Source organism: Euleptes europaea, chromosome 17 (genome assembly GCF_029931775.1).
Source record: "Euleptes europaea isolate rEulEur1 chromosome 17, rEulEur1.hap1, whole genome shotgun sequence".
Classification (NCBI taxonomy): domain Eukaryota; kingdom Metazoa; phylum Chordata; class Lepidosauria; order Squamata; family Sphaerodactylidae; genus Euleptes; species Euleptes europaea.
Genome location: NC_079328.1, coordinates 21,862,807 through 21,882,475, shown reverse-complemented (window position 1 = coordinate 21,882,475; position 19,669 = coordinate 21,862,807). Strand labels below are relative to the sequence as shown.

The 19,669-nt window shown below is 41.3% G+C and overlaps 1 protein-coding gene across 8 annotated transcripts in view; it reads left to right on the top strand.

Annotated features, from left to right (window-relative positions):
• The window catches only part of CNOT1 (CCR4-NOT transcription complex subunit 1), a 106,641-nt gene that overhangs the window by 2,632 nt on the left and 84,340 nt on the right, over positions 1-19,669 (top strand). For all 8 annotated transcript variants that reach the window (XM_056862947.1, XM_056862946.1, XM_056862944.1 and 5 more), the window contains exons 2-3: positions 5,913-6,184; positions 19,384-19,491. In XM_056862947.1, coding sequence (XP_056718925.1) covers positions 6,083-6,184; positions 19,384-19,491 — 210 coding nt within the window. In that variant the 5' untranslated portion in view covers positions 5,913-6,082. The remainder of the gene's footprint in view (positions 1-5,912; positions 6,185-19,383; positions 19,492-19,669) is intronic.

The following is a 19,669-nucleotide window of genomic DNA, read 5'->3' as shown; positions in this document are numbered from 1 at the left end:
ACATTCCCAGTGTATCTCAAAGCGGCTAGAGTTATAGACCTAATATTCATTTGACTGGCCCATGAGAAATGTCTAATACAAGGTTGCAAACAGTTACTGTAATTAGTGACATTGTAGATTAATGCTTTATTGTATGCCCCATTAGCATTTCTAAAAATGGTTCTGCTGAAATTGTGCCCACTGTAATATAGGTAGACTTTGACTGCCATATTCAGTTTCTCTACTATTGACTGCCATATTGGAAATCCGTGTTCTTAAACACTCATTTACATGTACAAGATAGGTGTGTACGTATACCAACAAAAGGTACGTAAAATGACTGCTTTGTTTGCCAGTAGTGAATGTGCTATTTGGTGTGCTGTTCTGAGATAGAGGTGTTTAAGAAACATTTTCAGTAGGTATTTAGTTTTTTACTTCACTTGTACCCTGCCTTTCTCCCCAATGGCGACTCAAGGTGGCTTACATAATTTTCCTCTGCTCCATTTTATCCTTACTTACAGCAACCTTGTGAGGTATGTTAGGCTGTGAGTGTGACTGGCCCAAGGTCAACTAGTGAGCTATGGCATGAGTGGGGATTTGACGCCGGGTATTCCAGATACTAGCCTGACGCTCTTAACCACTATGCCATCCTGGCTCACTTACAGTACTTACAGCAGCATGTGGCAAACATTGTCTAAATTTGCAGTTATTGGCATTGCAACAGTATGAACTTTCCTGTAACAGCATGCATGTGCCTAAAAAAAGAAAAAAAAGAAAATGTGGCACGGAGCAGTCAATAGAGACACCTCTTGTACCACAATGAAGGTGCTAAGAATGCATGTGTCTATGGGGGAGGTGGCTTTGTGCCCCGATGTCTACATGAATGGCCTTTACCCTAAGATCATATTTAGTTAGCTTGGTCATGAGTAGAACCTTTTCCTTCTACAGGTTCAATTCCATGTTTTCCCAGAAATGCTAAAAGTGATTCTAAAATATAAGTGATGCCTGCCTTTACAGATAAATGTTGGCTAGTAAATACAGCATTGACCTCAAAATGTGGGTATCTAGTGTCTGCAACCAATCAGTTTGATCTCAACAGACCACAAGTGTGTGTGGAGATCAAGTGTTTAACTTGCAAGTCATTCATAATGACTTGCAAGTCATTCATAAGTCAGCCCTAGTCCTTATAAATTTGCAGAAAAGTAACTTGAAAGATGCTGTTCTAATTTGTAATTACAAACTGATGAGTAACTTGGATTGTAAAAATTCAGGGTGAAATGAGTGCTGATCAACCTTGTAAACAGGAAGCAGTTTGCTTGAAATTCTTGCACCAACTTAGGATCTGGATTCTGGGCTACCTCCTTTTAACAAATACCTAACCCTAGTATTAACTGACCTTGAAGGGCAGAATACCTAAGTAGGACTTTAAAAATTACCCTTAATTGTAGACTAGTTTAGCGTACCATATGTGATTTAACTCTTGTGTAATATTCTAAGTGTGATTCTGCTGATGAAACTGTAATTAAAATCTTATCCTCAGTCAAGCACAAACTATCCATCATTGTATAGATTGATTAATGCTACCTTTTGCTCAGGTTTAGATGGTGCTAAACTTATTTGTTGTAATTCTCCAGTATGTCATGTTGGCTGACTGTTCTTGGTAGCAGTGTTCTAATGCTTGTTTTCTGAGCATTTAATTGGTGGCTTCTCTTCAGAATGTGGGATGAGCTAGTTCTGATGATCACTTGTACAGAAGCAAAATTGTATAAATAGTTGATTTGCAAGCTACATCATATACATTGATTGTTTTGGAAGAAGTGCATTGTTTTGGCTAAGTTTGAGTTTGAATGCAGTGTATGTAGGAAGCAACTTTTGCACTGCTGAGATTAGCCTTGGTGCATTTTGGGATATTTGAGTTTATGAAGCTTACATTGGTTCTATACCAATTTAACTGCTATGGCTTCTCCAGTGAATTTTTAATTGTAGTTTGAGGGTTTCTGAGAACTCCTTTAATGTGGTGGCATGGGTGTAGCTGTGGCAAAGCTGTGCTTTGATTAATCCAACTATTTCACATATGTTGTGGCCAGAGTGCATGCAGGCTGCTATGATCATTGTTGTGTGCTTCAGAAGCTCATCTTTGTTGAGATGTGCCCCAGAATGCTTGCTGCTGAGCAAGCCCGTGAGACCAGTGTGAACATAAATAAGCAATGAGATCTACCATTTTCATAGGTAAACAGGCACATACCAATCGCCGTGACTGCTGTAGTGTTAAAACCATTGTATTTTCACTCTTAGTGTAAATGTGTTGCTGACCGTGGATAACATAGACTTATACAGCTGTAGTGTGTGCATATGTGTGTGTGAAGTGCCATCAAGCCACAGCTGACTTATGGCAACCCCTTAAGGGTTTTCAAGGCAAGAGACATTCAAAGGTGGTTAGCCATAGCCCAACTGTGTGGGCTGAGAGAACTTTGACTGGCCCAAGGTCACCCAGCAATTCTCATGTGGAGGAGTGGGGAAACCAACCCGGTTCTTCAGATTAGAGTCCGCCACTCTTAACCACTACACCACACTGGCTCTCGATAGTTGCTAGTGGCTGAAATCAAATCACAACTTCAGCTTGTTCTAGTGTTCCAGGTGTAGCTGTACATCAAGTTGTTCTAGCAAGTTCAAGTTGTTAATTATTTCTTTTACAGCTGGATGATTAGCAGGAACATACAGGAAGCATGCCAATTAGATCATCATCTAGTGTTTGTGGTATGCATTTTGTTGTTGGGACATAATATGGTGGCATGTCCCAGAAGGATAGGGTGTTGCTGTTCATGCTTGTTTGTTGTCACTTACATGCTGCTGGTAAATATGTGCAAGTGACTTTATCACTGCTGTGGCATTGGATTTTAAATGGTTTACATTTTCTAAATGGGATGTGGTGCCTCCAACCACCAAGTGTTTACATAAGTATTTGCTGCATGTGTTAATGTTATCCTAACAGTACCTCTACCCTGACCTGTATGGCTCAGGCTAGCCTGATGTTGTCAGATCTCAGAAGCTAAGCAGGGTTGGCCCTGGGTAGTACTTGGATGGGAGACCACCAAGGAATGCCAGGGTCGCTATGCAGAGGAAGGCTCTGACTGTCTCTTGCCTTGAAAACCCTACTAGGTCGCCATAAATCGGCTGCGACTTGATGGTACTTTATACACAACACAACAGTACCTCTTAGCAGCAAATTTGAAACTATGTTAAATAATTTTGGCACGGGGAAATTAATAATGTGCAGCTGATCTGCAAATGTCAACACTTCTGCTTGGCCTGGCCAACTTGCTTCGGTGATCTAGTTAACACAATCTTTCAAACTTCTGTGGTGATTTCTTAAACACACATGAAGCAACCTTTTGTGTTAGACCATTGGTCTGTCATGGTCAGTATTGTCTACTCCAGGGCTTGACAAATCCCAGGTCGTCATGGTGCTTAGGAATTTTCAGTAGTTACTTCATTGTAGCATCTCTTGGTGATCCTCAGAAGTAAAAAGCTTATTTGGCATTTCATATCAGAATGTTTTGTTGTGTGACGTAAAAGGCATGTGTGTGCAATTCTTTTCATTGCTTGCTTATGTGTTAACTTTATACCATTTAGTAGTGTTGGATTGATTCATTTCCTAGCCAGCTGCTTTCTGTACTGGCTCCGATGTTCACGTATACAGAGCTTTTTAAAGTTTATTAGATTTTTAACCCACTCTTTCCCATGAAATTGGGGAGAAATTAGGTTAGGGTTAGCTTTTTGTTAGCTTTTTGTTATGGTGATGACAACAAGGATTACCCTTTTATTTATTTATATGTTACAGCACTTTGTTTTACCTTTAATGCAATTACAAGAAACAGAATAATTTAGGATTAGGTTTTGAGTAGCAGTTGTTAGATAATATGGTTATGCAAATATAAAACCCGGAAGGCTGAAAAACAGGTCTGGTTCCTAAATGCTTGTGTTGGTTCCAAAGCCAAAGAGAATTTGTCAAGGCCTGGTCTACTATGATGGGCAATAGCTGTCCAGGGTATCCGGTGCAGATCTTTTACATCACCTGCTAGGTGATCCTTTCAACTGGAGATGTTGGGGGTTGAACCTGTGACCTTCTACATGCAGAGTATGCCCTACCATTGAGCCATGGCCCTTCCAGGGAGCATAGATACCGCCTTGTAAGGCTGTTTAGCATAAACCCTTACTAGTCAGACTATAGGTCCATCCAGCTCAGTATTCTGTGTTGTATTCTAACTGCTACTGGCTCTTCAAAGATTAAGAAAAGAACAATCTATCTCACTTCTTCTACCTGCAGAGTCAATTGATGTAAATCTAGGCAATTTAAATTTAGAAGTTCTGTTATTACTTGGATGCTTAGTAAATAAAAGTGCATTATAATTTGTTGTTACAAACAAGATGTCCATAAATGGTACAGTAGGTATTGAATCAACAAAGGTCTTCACTGATTTGAGATCTGCCATACCTCCAGTCTTCTAAAATATACTGTCCCAACAGTTTCACTTTTGTTTCTCTTACCTATCCCTCCCTCCTGGCATTTATCTCCAGCCTTCTTCTCCTTGTCCTGTTATGTTCCTCCCCCAACCTTCTGTTTACTGGGCTTCCTTGAAATGTTACATTTTGGAGAGAGGCAAGAAATTGACTTTGTCTACACAGATCTTCAGAGGGACAGTATAGGGGTGAGGAATGTTATTTGTTTCTCACCTCTATTATTGAAAAATATTTTTGTGGTTAACCGTGTTATCTCTGGAGACACAAATCCACAGTCTGAGAACTGCAAAACTAAGCATCTCTTATAGTATCTAATAGACTGAACACTTAGTTCTGTTGGGTAAACAGAAAGATTACCTAAGTAACCTATAAAAATGCCCCTAGAACTCCAAAAGATTAGATTCCTATCCACAAACTGTTGTAACTTGTTCACAAAATGTTCGTTAAATGTTATGGATATATTGTTTCATGCTATAGAATTAGAATTCATAGTCCCTGTTCTGTGATGAGATATCTTTAAGTTGTAATGTTTTTTAATTAAAAGCTATCTTTTAAAACAGTTTTTCCTCAATAATTTTGTCAAATCCAATTTAAACGATTAATTTTTTTAAATTGATTTTTAAAAATTGAATAGAGAACACACATAGAAGGTGCACTCTAAATTTAATCTGTGATACAAATGGATTTTTTATTTTTGTATAACTTATGATCTTCGCTAGGGTTATATAACACCCCCCATATAATCTCAACCAGACACAAAGGATAGAAGTACTACCTGGATAAGTCAGTGTTCTGTAAAAGATAAAACATACACTCATATCCTTTGACATTTGTGTACTGAGCCAGGTGTCCGGTACATAGAAGGCATAAAATGGGACGAAAGGTCCCCCCGAGTGGATCAGTGGATGGTTCTTATGGCCCCCAGTATCATGGCATAATATAAGGGCATGAGGTATTGTCCACATGTTCACTGAGAAGTATTTCCCGCAGTTAACAGCAGTGTTTTCCATACCTTCATGTGGAGGTCATAAATTTAGGTTAAGCAATATTTGCATTAAATTTAGAGTTCATTTTAAACTAGATTAGTTTTAAACTGGAAACTCACAGTTGAACCTTTTTTTAAAAGGTTAACAATTTTTTTCACCCTGAGTCCATGACACCCCTACTTATTTATTGCTTTTCTACCATTTTGTTAACCAGATAGAAAGGCTGCATGGTTAGCCCTGAGCTGCAAAAATATACTTCCAAATGTCAGTAGCATGTCTTGAAATGGATGTGCCAAAACAGGAAGGAGCAAAGCATTGCTTTTCCTCCCTCTCTGTGAATTCAGAATGTCAGTTGCCCACATGATGCAATCTTGCTTGCAATTGGCTTATAAAAATGTAACATAAAACTGCTGTGTTACCTTGCAGGTGCCATGTTTCAGAACAGAGTGAGAATACTGGGAAAAAAGAGCTGAAGACATTGCAAAAATTGAGACATAACGCCAACTGGAAAAAATTAACCTGTCTCTGAGGTGACTAAAGGGGAATAATGGTGATTTTGCGCCGGGCTCGGCCGCCTGCTTCCGCCCCAACCAGCAATGAATCTTGACTCGCTCTCGCTGGCCTTGTCTCAAATCAGCTACCTGGTGGACAATTTAACCAAGAAAAACTACCGAGCCAGCCAGCAGGAAATACAGCATGTAAGTACAGAATGCAACGGTGGAAGAAGGGTATCCGCATCTCATTTTATATTATTTGTGTTCCTGCTTCCTACCTGTTTAGCTTGGTCTCTAGAATTACAATTTCCAGTGTATAATTTGGGAGTTAATGCTTTTGTCCAGTTAATTTATTCTGTAAGGCGGCTTCTTGTCTAATTTATCTTACTAGTTTAGTTGCCTTTCCTGATGTATGTATTAAAGAGTTCATCCTGGTGGACTTCTAGATCATCACTGGCTTGTCAGCACATTGCTCTAAGTAGGAAGGTACTTAGTCTTTGTTGTGCAGGACTTGGGGAAGGTGTCTCTTGTGCATATTGATAAACCCAAACCGAAAATAAACCCGAAATTAGCCGTTTCAGTTTGGGTTTCGGGTTTACTGAACGCCAAAACCTGGCGCTTCCTGAAAAAGCCGAATAGATATTCGGCTTTTCGGGTTTTGGCTAGTCACCTTCTGCGGAGTCTCCATTTGTGGCCCTTGTGCTTAAAGGAGCACTGTCTTTTTTCTTCGTAATCCTGCCCCCTGGCTCCACCTCCAAAAATGCCCCCACAAGAGCTTCGAAAAAATCCCTATAGACTATAATGGGCCCGAATGTTGCGGTAAATCTGAAAATAAGCCAAATACTGATATTTACTGGTATTGGTATTTGGCTTATTCTGGATTTAGCAGAAAAAATCAGGCCCAATAAACCCGAACCTGAAATTTACCAAAAAAAAAATTTTTTTTGCACAACCCGACTTGGAAGTGACTACCTTGACTTTTTCAAGTGTAGATTTGAGCTTCTTGGCCTTTCAGTGACAATGTACTGCAGGACATGGGGAAGGTGTCTGGTGGGTAATATTATTTGAGAAACAAAAAGAATCAGTGCTGAAAAATAAAATCATTGTTCTTAAATGTAGTAGTGTGAATATATTAACTGGATCATAAACGACATACTTGTGGTTGCTATGTCTCACATCATGAACTCTCTCCTGAAAGTCATGTGAAACAGCACAAAGAACTTCTGCAAATCTACTTTGTTAATGGGAACTGAGCGGATGCATACCGCCTCCTACTTCTGTGCAGGGTTGATTTGATTTTAAACCATGGTTAAAGTCTCAAAGAAAAAAAATGTCCATCATTGGTTTAAATTTTAAAAATTGCTATTCATTGTTTAGATACTCCATAAATAAAAGTGGGTACCAATTTGCTGCCATCACCTTAAAATTCACTGAATTAAATTGGAAACAACTTAAAAGGATACAGAGTTAAAGCATTTAACTTAATATTTTTTACTGTTTTAGAAAATTATATACTGTAAGTAAATTGTTTTAGGTAATTTAGTTCTCATGCCCTGTCAGCCTTTCTAGAACCAGCAGCATGGACGTTTTTGTAGAAACTAGAAGATGCTTTTAGTGTTCTTCCTCCTTCTGCCCCTTCTCCTTTATCATATCAGTTTGTTTATTTAGGTATTTATACTTCACTTTTCTCCCTCAAGTGGCTTACAGCATTGTTGTCCTCTCCTCCACTTTATCTTCACAACATCTTGTGAGGTAGGTTAGGTTGAGTAACAGTGCATGTCCCTAAGTCACCAGGCAAGCGCCCAAGAAAAGAGGAGATTTGAACCTGGGCATTCCGGATCCTACTCTGATACTCTGTTACATCATGCTGGCTATTGCCCTGCCCCACCCGCAAGAGTAAGCGCTACATGAAATAAGGGCTGGCGTAACTGATGCTGTCATTCTATTATGCCTCTTGGCTTTACCAGTCTAATGGCATGCACTGTTGGGAGACAGTAGAAATCAGTCTTAAGCTCCTGAAGGCATCTGTATTGTTATCCCTCAATGGAGTGGAGACCAGGTGCAATTGATTGTTACGGCTGTCAGACCAGTTTACAATCCCAGAATCCTTTGATTTTTTTCTTGACAGCACCGATAGAGGACTATATTTGACCATAATGTACCTAAAATAACTCAGTTGGTTTATCGGATATACTTGTTAAAATGCCACATTAGTAGTGGTGGCCATCCAACCTCAGGCTGCCTTGATTTTCCCAGCACTGCCAGCAGCTGAGCTTCATAGTCTGTACCGGGACAACCTGGTCTCTCTGCCTCAGGAGATACTTATGTATAGAACCCAGCTGTGTTCTCCAGAGTTGTTGCCAGAATAACAAGCCATGAGCCAACATGTTCTTTCTGGAGCTGGGACAAAATACTTGGATTTATTGGCTTTGTTGTCTCTACCTTTCCTCTTCGTGATTGGTCACTGACCTTTTTTCTCCGTATGAATTTCCCCTGCTTTTTGATTTAGTGTAATAAAACACTGTTCAGAATCCAAAAATGGATTTCAACTTGCCTGTTTGCATTCTGGTTACTCAAGCTTTTCACTGGCTCCTCAGCTGTGCTAGTCTCACTGCTGTTTCTCTCCCCACATTTGTTCAGTCTCTCTTTGGAGAATGAATTCAGTTTTCTGTTCTTAAATCTCAAAAGTACTTGTGTAGCTTACTGCTGTGATCTCCTTTATTCGTGGGGCATTTAAGCATTAGATCATGTGCTCCTGGTTAAAAGTATGGAATGTTGCTTGCACGTTGACCTATGCTAAACATTTTTAATGTGGACTTAGTAAGCACTTTCCTAAGGTAGGTGGGAAGGTGTCAGGTGAATTCTTCTATTTTGTGCTCATTCTAGCCATGATTGAAACAAGCATTCTAGCCATAATTGAAACAGTGCTGAGTTTTATGCTGCCGGAAACATAATGAACATGAGGATGTGCTATAAGGTGGGGTCTAAACCCTGAATTGTGCACATTTGTATTTGTTTGGTACATTGTGTCCTCTTCTTGAGACCCTGCATGGTGTAGTAGTAGAGTGGTGGACTCTAATCTGGAGATCCAGGTTTGATTCCCCGCTCCTCCACATGAAGCCTGCTGGGAGACCTTGGGCAAGTCGCAGTTCTCCCAGAAACCTCTCAGCCCCACCTGCCTCACAAGGTGCCTGTTGTGGAGAGAGGAAGGGAGTGTGTAACCTGCTTAGAGACTCCTTAAGCTAGAGAGAAGTGTGGTATTTAAAAACAACAACACCCTAGTCGTCGTCTTCCTCCAAAGACCTCAGTGCAGTATAGGCCGTATATACATCCCAACAGGCAAAAATCTTGGTGAATGAATCGATGTCTGATAATTGTTCAATTAAAAAAGGAACCAGACAAGGATGTTCTTTGTCTCCGTTACTATTTATTTTGGTGTTGGAATCACTATGTTGCAAGATAAGAGCTATGGAGGACATTCGCGGATTAAAAATTAAAAAAACATGAATTTAAACTGAGGGCTTTCGCGGATGACCTCCTGTTAATTTTGGAAAATCCAACACAATCAATGAAGATACTGATGGAGACTTTGGACGACTTTGGAAGAATATCGGGATTTAAAGTTAATCAAGAAGAAACAAAGACAATATTCAAGAATCTGACAGAAAGGGAACAGCAGGACTTTATATCATATACAGGTTGGGAGAAAGCTAATAAGGTCAAATATTTGGGAATTTGGATCTCTACGAAGAACAAAGAACTGATAACTAATAATTATTTTAAATTATGGGATAAGATAAAAACTGACATGATCATTTGGTCAAATAAAAAGCTGTCACTCTTGGGTCGTATATCAACAGTCCAAATGAATATTTTGCCAAGGATACTTTTCTTATTTCAAAACTTGCCTATAATATCACATGTTAAGTATTTTGACACTTGGAGGAAAGACATATTAAATTTTATCTGGCAAGGGAAAAAACCGAGGATTGCTTATAAACACTTGGTGGACTCTAAAGTTAGAGGAGGCTTAGCACTACCAAATTTTCAACTGTATGCTGAAGCGGCCGCTTTAGTATGGCTAAAGGACTGGATTAACCTATCAAATACACGCTTGTTAGATCTTGAAGGTTTTAACAATATAAGTGGATGGCACGGCTATTTGTGGTACAACAAAATTAAGACACAAGTATCATTTCGTAATCATATAATCCGGTCCTCCTTAATTCGTATTTGGATGAGATATAAACATATTCTTGAACCAGCAACACCGATGTGGATATCACCCCAAGAAATGTTGACATTACGCCCACTTAGACCGGATAAATTTGTTACTTATCAGGAGTTAACAATCTGGGAAGCGAAAAAATGCTTACTAAAAAACTTTCAGTTACTTAAAGACTATTTACAATGGCTTCAATATTATCAAATCAGTCTTTGCACAAGATATGAAAAATGGATTTTCTAAAGACAAATCGCCTTTTCACAGGATGTTATTAGATAATAATACCCAACTGATTTCTAAAATGTATAATCTTCTCTTAACAATATATTGTGAGCAGGAAACAATTAAACCAACAATGATCAACTGGGCTCAAACTGTGGGACACGATATCGCTTTAAATAAATGGGAAAGACTATGGTCGAAAGACCTGAAAGGAATAAATGCACAATCAATTCGAGAAAATATTTACAAAATGATGTATAGAGGGCAAAGAAGATCGCAAGGATTTACAAAGTGACATCCCCTAAATGTTGGAAATGCAATAAAGAAATTGGTTCGTTTTATCATATGTGGTGGACTTGTGATAAAGCTGAGGATTTTGGGGACATGATTTATAATGAACTAAGATTATTAGTACAAAAAAATATACCCAAAATACCAGAAATGATGCTACTAAGTATGATACCTGATGACCTGTTAATACAAAGGACTTTTTTGATTTATGCGACAACAGCTGCAAGATTGCTTTATGCAGCAAAATGGAAAGGGACAGATACCCCTGGGAAAAAAGACTGGATTATGAAAATGTTTGAACTGGTGGAAATGGCAAAACTTACAGCTACTTTAAACCAAAAAGACAATGTACGATTTATGGGGGAATGGGAGGCTTGGATGAAATACTGTGAACATGAATTAGGACTGGGGAAAATGGAAGAGTACCTTTTACTCTGATCTAGATGATATTATTAACACAAAGAAGTATAATTAATTAACAGATTATTGTAAATGAAACTTAACTGAGATATAATAATTAAGATCAGATCATATCACGATGGGATAGAATACTTTATTAAGAGGCGGACGGAGGTGATGGGGAAGTCAAAAAATTTTCCTATATTTTTATTAAGTACTTAAGTAATTACAACAACATTAGTTATGATTTAGATTTTCATATTACTTTCATTGTTGTTTGTTAATATGGAAAATTTATATTATAAAAACCAATAAAAATTTTCAAAAAACAACAACAAAGACCTCAGTGCAGTATGCATGATTCTGCCCGCCTCTATTTTATCTTTGGAACAGCCCCTCAGTGTGTGACTGGCCCAGAGTCAACTAATAAGTTTCATGGCAAAGTGGGGATTTGAACCTGGGTATCCCAGATCATAGTCCAACACCCTAACCACTACACTACACTGGCTATCAGTGGGTAAGATGTGGCTAAGATCGCAGTGTGTTGGTTGAGGCCTGCAGGGAGCCTGCAGTGAATTTCATACTATAGTCTCCAACCAGATGTCTGTCCACCCTCTTCTGTCAACATTTTATGCTCTTCTCAATGCCCTCAGCCCATGTGCTTTCATCACTTGGAAAGAATAGGGGGATAGTATGAGGCTGGCTTGAGTTGCTTGATCAGGCTTGGTTGCTGAGGATCTGGTGTAGACTGGGTGGGTGTTGCATTCCATGACCATGGTTAAGGCAACTGAGAACATCTGAACCCAGATTTAACAATGCTTGCAGTGCTTACCATGGGCCAACTGCAGTGTGGTTTGGCTAAAAGAATCCAGTGGAACATTCCTGAAGATCTCGGTGAGAACTAATTCTTTATCATACTTTTTTATTTTATGTTATTCAATTTGTACCCCACCCTTTCCCATCCCAGGATGGGCTCAGGGTGGCTTCAAACAAGAGATTCCATACAATATATATTAAAACATAAGATTAAAATACACATTTATAATAAATACAATACAATTTAAAATGACTGTCCAATTTATACCTACTACCATAATAATTTAAGTCACAGAGGTGAGGAAGCCCATCACAGTCATAGGTGAAGGTCTAAAAGACAGTAAAAAAAAAAAGAAGAGGGGATGGGAAAGGGAGGCCAGTTTATTGATGGAACTATCGCTGCCTCAACTATATGCCTGGTGGAACAGCTATGTCTTACAGGCCCTGCAGAATTAAGTCCCACAGGGCCCAGGTCTCACTAGAGTTCCTCCAGTCTGGGGCCAGAGCCAAAAAAGGCCTGGCCCTGGTTGAGGACAGCCGTTAATAATATTTTTTATTTATGTGTTGCCCTTCCCCGACAATGCTGGGCTCAGGGCGGCTAACAACACCGATTAAAATACAGAACATAATATAATACATAAATCCATTTACCTAAAATACAGTATATAAAACCACCATAACGCTGAATGTTTAAATTAACAAGTCTAATCTATGGCACCTAAATAAATACCCCAACAGGGAGGGCAGTTCTTATGGTGATAATACAACATCAAATCACAGGGGGAGGAATGGACCACAGTTAGACTTACCAAGGACAAACAGGGGAAAAGGGCGGGGGGGAGAGAGGAAAGAAGAGCGGAGAAGGGAAGGATAGGGAGGCCAGCATCTTGATAACACCATCGCTGCCCTCAACTGTAGGTCTGGTGGAACATCTCCATCTTACAGGCCCTGCAGAACCCAGCTAGGTCCTGCAGGTCCCGGGTCTCACTAGACAGAGTTCCACCAGGCCTGGGCCAAGGCTGAGAAGGCCCTGATCGAGGACAGCCAGACACTCTTGGGTCCAGGGATCTCTAATAAATTAGTATTTGCTTGTATTTGTTTGGATCCTTTCAGAATCTTAGGAGACTGGCTTGAAAGACTTGTTTTGACAACTGTCATTAGTATGTTGATTGTGAAGCAAGGTGGCATATCCTGTGACAGCTGGGCATGCCCAAACAAAACTGTAGAGTAGCTGCCCTGCAACCCAAACACACAACAGAATGAAAGTACAAAATGGAGAAGCTGCTCTGGATTTCACAGCTGGGTGTCTAAAACTGGAAGCTGAGGAACCCCCATTTCAGTATTGGTCACTTTGTATACTTCCATAGGGTTAGGTCAAGGAGAAAGCTTCACAAAGTACCTGGAATTGTTTGTTTGGCTAACTCCATGGGTGTTTGTTCAGCTGTGGCTTTAGCCTTTTTGTACTGGGCATATAGCCTGTTGATGAGTTCTGGAGAACTCAAGTTGTTTGCACATCATTTTGTGATCTTTTGGCTGATCTTTGTAAAAGGTAATCTGTGTCCTCTGTGTTTAGCCTTCAGCATGTCAGCTGTGCACGGTGGGCTCTGATGTATTGGGTACAGTCAAACAAGCACCCAGGAAAAATATAAAGTCTCAATTAAAGAGAGTGCTATGGAGTGATCCAAGTCAGTTACAGAACCAGAAGAACAAGCTGTTATTGTTCTTCAGAAAGAAATTTCCTCCAAGGTAGAAGGCCAGCGTCGCAAAGCCAAAGAATAACTGGTTTTTTATTTATTTTCTAGTTATACATACAATGCCAAGTTCCAAGATGGAAGTGTTTCCACACCTTCCCCCATCCTTTTCCAAATCAGTGAAATGATGTGTGGTGACATTTTGGAGCTTCAGGCTCCAGCATAACCTGCAGATGCAACCATAAAAGTGACTGCATGGTACTGGATGGCACTATCATTGTGGAGATGCCTTCAGTAAGAAGTTCTTGAGTGTTGTTCGTTAGTTCAACTTTCCAACTGTGTGTCTTGCTACACCTAGGTATACCCATATATACCCACTATAGGTATAGTATGGCTAGCCCATGTCACAGCCTAAAAGCATCGAATGCCAAAATGAAAGTTTTGAGGCAGAGAGTTGCCCTGTTATGGATGCCTAGTTACTAGCACAGCTGCTGCTTGTCAACAAAAACTGAGCAGCTCCATTTGCTGGAAGAATATGTTACTTCAATTATTAAGGCAGATATAAAGTACCCTTGGGTTACAAGTACTAAGTTGACCTGGCAGAGCGGACAGAAGCTGCATTGAGTCATGTTGGCATGAGGAAGCTGATACATTCCTGATGTTGTGTGTTTGTGTGTGTGATGCACACAGAGGGCGCCAAAATATTAGGGGCAAGCCAGCAAACACTGATGCGATTGTCATTTTGTCCCACTTGCAACAAACTTCACAGGTACATTGCTGCACACAGCTGCAGCCACCTAAGACTCCAGGACTGCCAAGGCGTTGCACACATTTTATGTATTCACTCTGTGTAGTGAGACCATTACTTACTGGGAAAAATGATAAAATCAGCTTGGGATACATTGGTCATTTATGCATGGTTGCTGGAGCCTCCTTTATTCCCTGTTTCAGCCAGGATCAAAGTAACCCGGGTTGGGGAAAACTGTTTGCATTGGCTGGAATGATCACGGACGAAACTGTGTGCTAATGGAAGCATGAATACAGAAAAGCAGTCTACCAAGTTCAAATCAAGTCCCACCCCTTTAAATGCTGCTTTGTAATTGGCTTATCTCGCGAGAGAAGCTTTCCTTCCCCCCCAGACACAAGGGCCGCATAAAAAAGCATTTTAAGAACAAAACAAAAACAAAAAAGGAGCAACCTGAAAAGGGGGGGAGAAATCCAAGCCTCGTTTTAAAAAAGCCTTTCTTTTGCTCAGAAAGAGCTCCAAGGTAGCAGGAAGCATTTGAATCCCTGCCTCTTTACACACTGCTTCGTGATTGGCTGTGAGAGAAGCCAATCTTCTGTGCTTCACCTGTTTGGCTTTCTTCATGCTGCCTTGAAGAGGGGTTTTGAAAAGGGTGGGGCGAAGCTCAACCCGAGAAAGTTGTACGCTCGCTCAGTGATTCTGGAATGAGCCAGGAGAAACGGTTTAAATCGGGCCAGAAGAGGAATGGGAAAAGCCGGGTTCATTTTGCGTTGAAACAGGGTTGAGCCGACAAGGAATGAGGTAACGTATGTTCAGAAAAATTTGATCCTGGCTGAAATGGCATAAAGGAGGCTACATCAACCATACATAAATGACCATTATATTTCCCGCTCTGAAAGAAGGACATATTGATCTTGGGTGTTTCTCGCCCATTGCTAGGGGAGGCAGGACTTAACTAGCAACGTCCTGTGCCGCCTCTTCCAGTTATTCTGCAGCAAGCTCGAGAAACAGGGAAAACAACAAGGAGTACAAAAAACAAGGAGTACTCACAACATGAGTACAAAACACAGTAAACTGAACTGTAAATTTGGAACCAGTCAATAATTAACTATGACAGCTGAAAGAGGGCATCCGGATTCTAAGGGCCAATCTGGTGTGCGCAAGTCCAACCTTGGAAGATGATGTTTCCATCCCCAGGTGGGCAAGATGCCCTTCTACTTCAGAGCGGAAAGGGCCTTCTCGGTGAGTAAACAATGTACCTTTCCTGCTCTGAAGGAAGGGCATCTTGATCTTTGGGATGTCCAAGAGCAATGATGTAACGGTGGGGGGGAGTTCAGTCCTCATCATCTTCCACCACGTGCTGCAGGATGTGTCTTCCGAAGGCCGCCTCAGCGGAAGCCATAGTATTGATCCGATAATGCCTAATGAAGGTGGACATGTTGGACAGAGTGGCTGCCTTGCAAATATTTTCCAAGGTGATGGTGGCTATCGTGGCGATGTTGAGGAAGGAAGGGATTCAAATGCATCCCTACCTGGACGAACTACATTTGGGAGTACTCACAGACTCCACTACCAACACTGCCTACCTTCTGACAGACAAGGCTCGCAAGATTGCGGCAATGGCCAAGTCCACGGCAAGGTCGTTGCGACATCGGCTCATGGCATTCTCGAGGCTTCTAGGCCTAATGATCTCCTGCTTAGGCCTGATTCCCTGTGCTCGCTTTCACTCCTGACCGCTTCAAGCTGCACTGCGTCCCTTTCAATTGTTCATCACACACAAGATAGACAAGACCATTTCCCTGAACCCCATGGCCAGGACGAGTCTCTCCTGGTGGACCAACATTACCAGTCTGACGCCCTTAAAAGGATGTGCCAAGTTCTGTCCAGCATCACGGCCCATTCGCTGAGGAGCGCAGCCCTCTTCAAACAAGCCTCGACTGAAGAGATGCCCTTCTACTTCAGAGCGGAAAGGGCCTTCTCGGTGAGTAAACAATGTACCTCTCCTCCCCCCCACCCATTTCACAGCTGCATTTCTTATGTTGGCAAAATGCCTGATACTTCCTTGAAACACTATGGGTACTGTTTGCAAGGTCTGTATTACTTCAGAATGATGGAATCAGTGGATTGTGCAAAGGCGGCATCTGTTCTCAAGGAGGTAACCAGTCCTGTAGGTGTTCTACCAGCACAAGTGACTCTGAAACAAAACAGAATGCATGTGGTCTACCAAGGAGGACATCGCTGGAGAGAGGAACTTCAGAGGAATTATTACCAGTCCTGCAGGCTACAGTTGAAGACAGCGTTTGTTTACCTTGGAGAGAAGGCGGTTAAGGGCAGACATGATAGAGGTCTATACAATTATGCATGATATGGGGAGAGTGGACAGGGAGAAGCTTCCCCCCCACCCCTGTCATGATACTAGAATGTGGGGTCATCTGCTGAAGCTGGAGGGTGAGAGATTCAAAACGGATAAAAGGAAATTTCTTCACACAGTGCATAGTGAAATTGTGGAACTCCCTGCCCCAGGATATGGTGATGGCTGCCAACTTGGAAGGCTTTAAAAGGGGAGTGGACATGTTCGTGGAGGAGAGAGCTATCCATGGCTACTAGTAAAAATGGATACTAGTCATGATGCATACCTATTCTATCCAGGATCAGAGGAGCACGCCTATTATATTAGGTGCTTTGGAACACAGGCAGGAGAATGCTGCTGCAGTTGTTTGTGGGCTTCCTAGAGGCACCTGGTTGGCCACTGTGTGAATAGACTGCTGAACTTGATGGACCCTGGTGTGATCTAGCATGGCTTTTCTTGTGATGTTATGCATTTGGTTTCTGTGGCAGCCAGAGACAACTCCTTGCCAAGTTTAGAAAAAGCACTGTGAACTGATCCTCTGTGAGAAATGTAGAGGCTTGAGTAAATGCAGCGAAGCCAGTATCCAGTGTACTGCTTTTAGCCATTGTGAAGGAAACTGTTTCTAGGAATAAATTGTCTTATTTAATGGTAGCACTATTGCAAACTTTTAAATGGTAACGTATGGCATGAACGGAACCTGATACCTCCAGATCAGTGGTTCCCAAAGTGGGCAGTACCACCCCTTGTGGGCGCTGGGATTACCTATGGGGGCACTAAGAGGCAAGGGGGCAGCAGGGGGGGCGCTAGAGGTGGGCTCCTTCAACAATGTTGTTGGATAGGGTAGGGGGTGCTGGGGTTGAGTTTGTGGGACCAAGGGGGCAGTGGCCTGAAAAGTTTGGGAACCACTTCTCCAGATGATGCATATTGCTAAAATGGGTACATTACAGTACACAATCAGTTACACACACAACCAAAATGTTTTCCTGTTTAGTTTGGGGAGGGTACGGATTTTGTTACTGAAAGATCAGTATTGAATATAAGATTTTTAAAGAGACATTCTCTTGCTTACACTGCACGTTTTAGTTGAAAATCCTAGTTTAATTGCACTGGTATACATGGATAATTGGCATCCTAACTCAGGTGCAATATGGCTGCGAGCAATGGCATTAAGTGGCTTGCATTTCCATGTCTACAGGTAAGTTAACATGTATTTCGCAGTTTAAGATCTGTTCTTCATATGTGCATGTATGGTGTTGAAAGCCAATTCATAGTACAAGTTGAGCATCCCTTATCCAGACTGCTTGGGACCAGAAGTGGTCTGTATTTCGGATCTTTCTATATATTGGAATATTGTGGATTTTTTGCATATACACCTACAGTGCTGTGTACACTGTATTTTTTTGTTTTTGGTGATAGGAAACATTGAAAGCAGGCAGCACCTGCATGCCGGCCCAAAGTGTCCAGTTTTTGGATCAGTCTGGATATGGGATGTCCAGATAAGGGATACTCTACCTGTAGTATCTTTAGCTGAGAAACATTTAACAAAGGAACTGGTGGTTTAATTAATTTTTAGTGAGTGTGTATGCACTATCGTATTTTGGTCACATTATGAGAAGACAAAAGTCACTGGAGAAGACAATCATGATATTGAGGGCAGCAGGAAAAGAGGAAGACCCAAGAGATGGACTGACTCAATACAGGAAGCCACAGCCCTCAATTTGCAAGATCTGAGCAAGGCTGTCAAAGATAGGACATTTTGGAGGACATTGATTCATAGGGTCGCCATGAGTCTGAAGCGACTTGACGGCACTTAACACACGCACACATGCACGCTTTATGCTGAAGTAGGCAGATATTGACAACGAGTGTGGAGGAGCTTGTCTAAATATGACATGCTTGAGAGGGAGTGATTTGGAGCTTTCTGGGCAATCTGAAGATAGCAGAACAATCACTTCTTCAAACTGCTGTGTACTTTTAATGAGTAGAAAACTTAGCGCAAACAGGCAATCCATCTGTTGGATGGATCCCAAAGACTTCTGTTAACAGAATGCACTTGCAGTCACGGAACTGAATTCCATTGTGACCCACTGATCTCCCCATAATGCTGCTCCTAAGGGTTGGGCAAATTGAAGCTTTTCAGCGGGGGGAGGGGATTGTCAAAAAATGCCCCTCCTTCCAATAGTGGAAATTATCAGGATCCAACCCAATGGCTTGTAAAAGCATAAAACCTCTGCCCTGACTTTATGCAGCAGAGAGGATTTGTGGCAAAGTTAGTATCTTGCTTGATGACTGGGCCAGGATTTCTGCCTTGCATTGAAACCTATTAGTATCTTGTTGGCAGCAGCTACTGAGTCACCCTGCCTGATCATTTCATTAGAAGCGACAGCCAAGTAGGCTTACGAGGGCTTGCTGTCCAGGGTTTTGCAAACAGCTTGCGAAACACTTTAATTATATGGGCCTTTACTGTGCAGGTGCTACTGAAGTTTTGTATGCATGGATTACTTCCTTGTTAGTGGGGCAGACCAACAGGTGAGCCATCCCTAAAGTTATGTGGCTTGGAAATCAGTGTTTTGTCTTTCTCAACTGTATTAATGGATAGAATTCCTTTAGTTGCAAACGTTCTGGTGTTCCACTATATTTATGTTAGCCTTTCCTTCCCTCCAGATTGTGAATCGGCACGGCCCTGAGGCAGACAGGCATTTACTACGCTGTCTATTCTCGCATGTGGATTTCAGTGGCGATGGTAAAAGCAGCGGCAAAGATTTCCATCAGGTAAATTCTGTGCTTCAGGACTCGCTGGCTGTTTTAACGCTTCCAATTTTCTTCCGGTAGAGTGATGTCAAAGTGTTTGCAAGATGCAAAATAGTGCATTTCCATATAACAGCTGTAAGTTTCATATGACACTAGGACCTAGTTTAAAAAATCATGGGGGACAGGATTTGTAACCCCA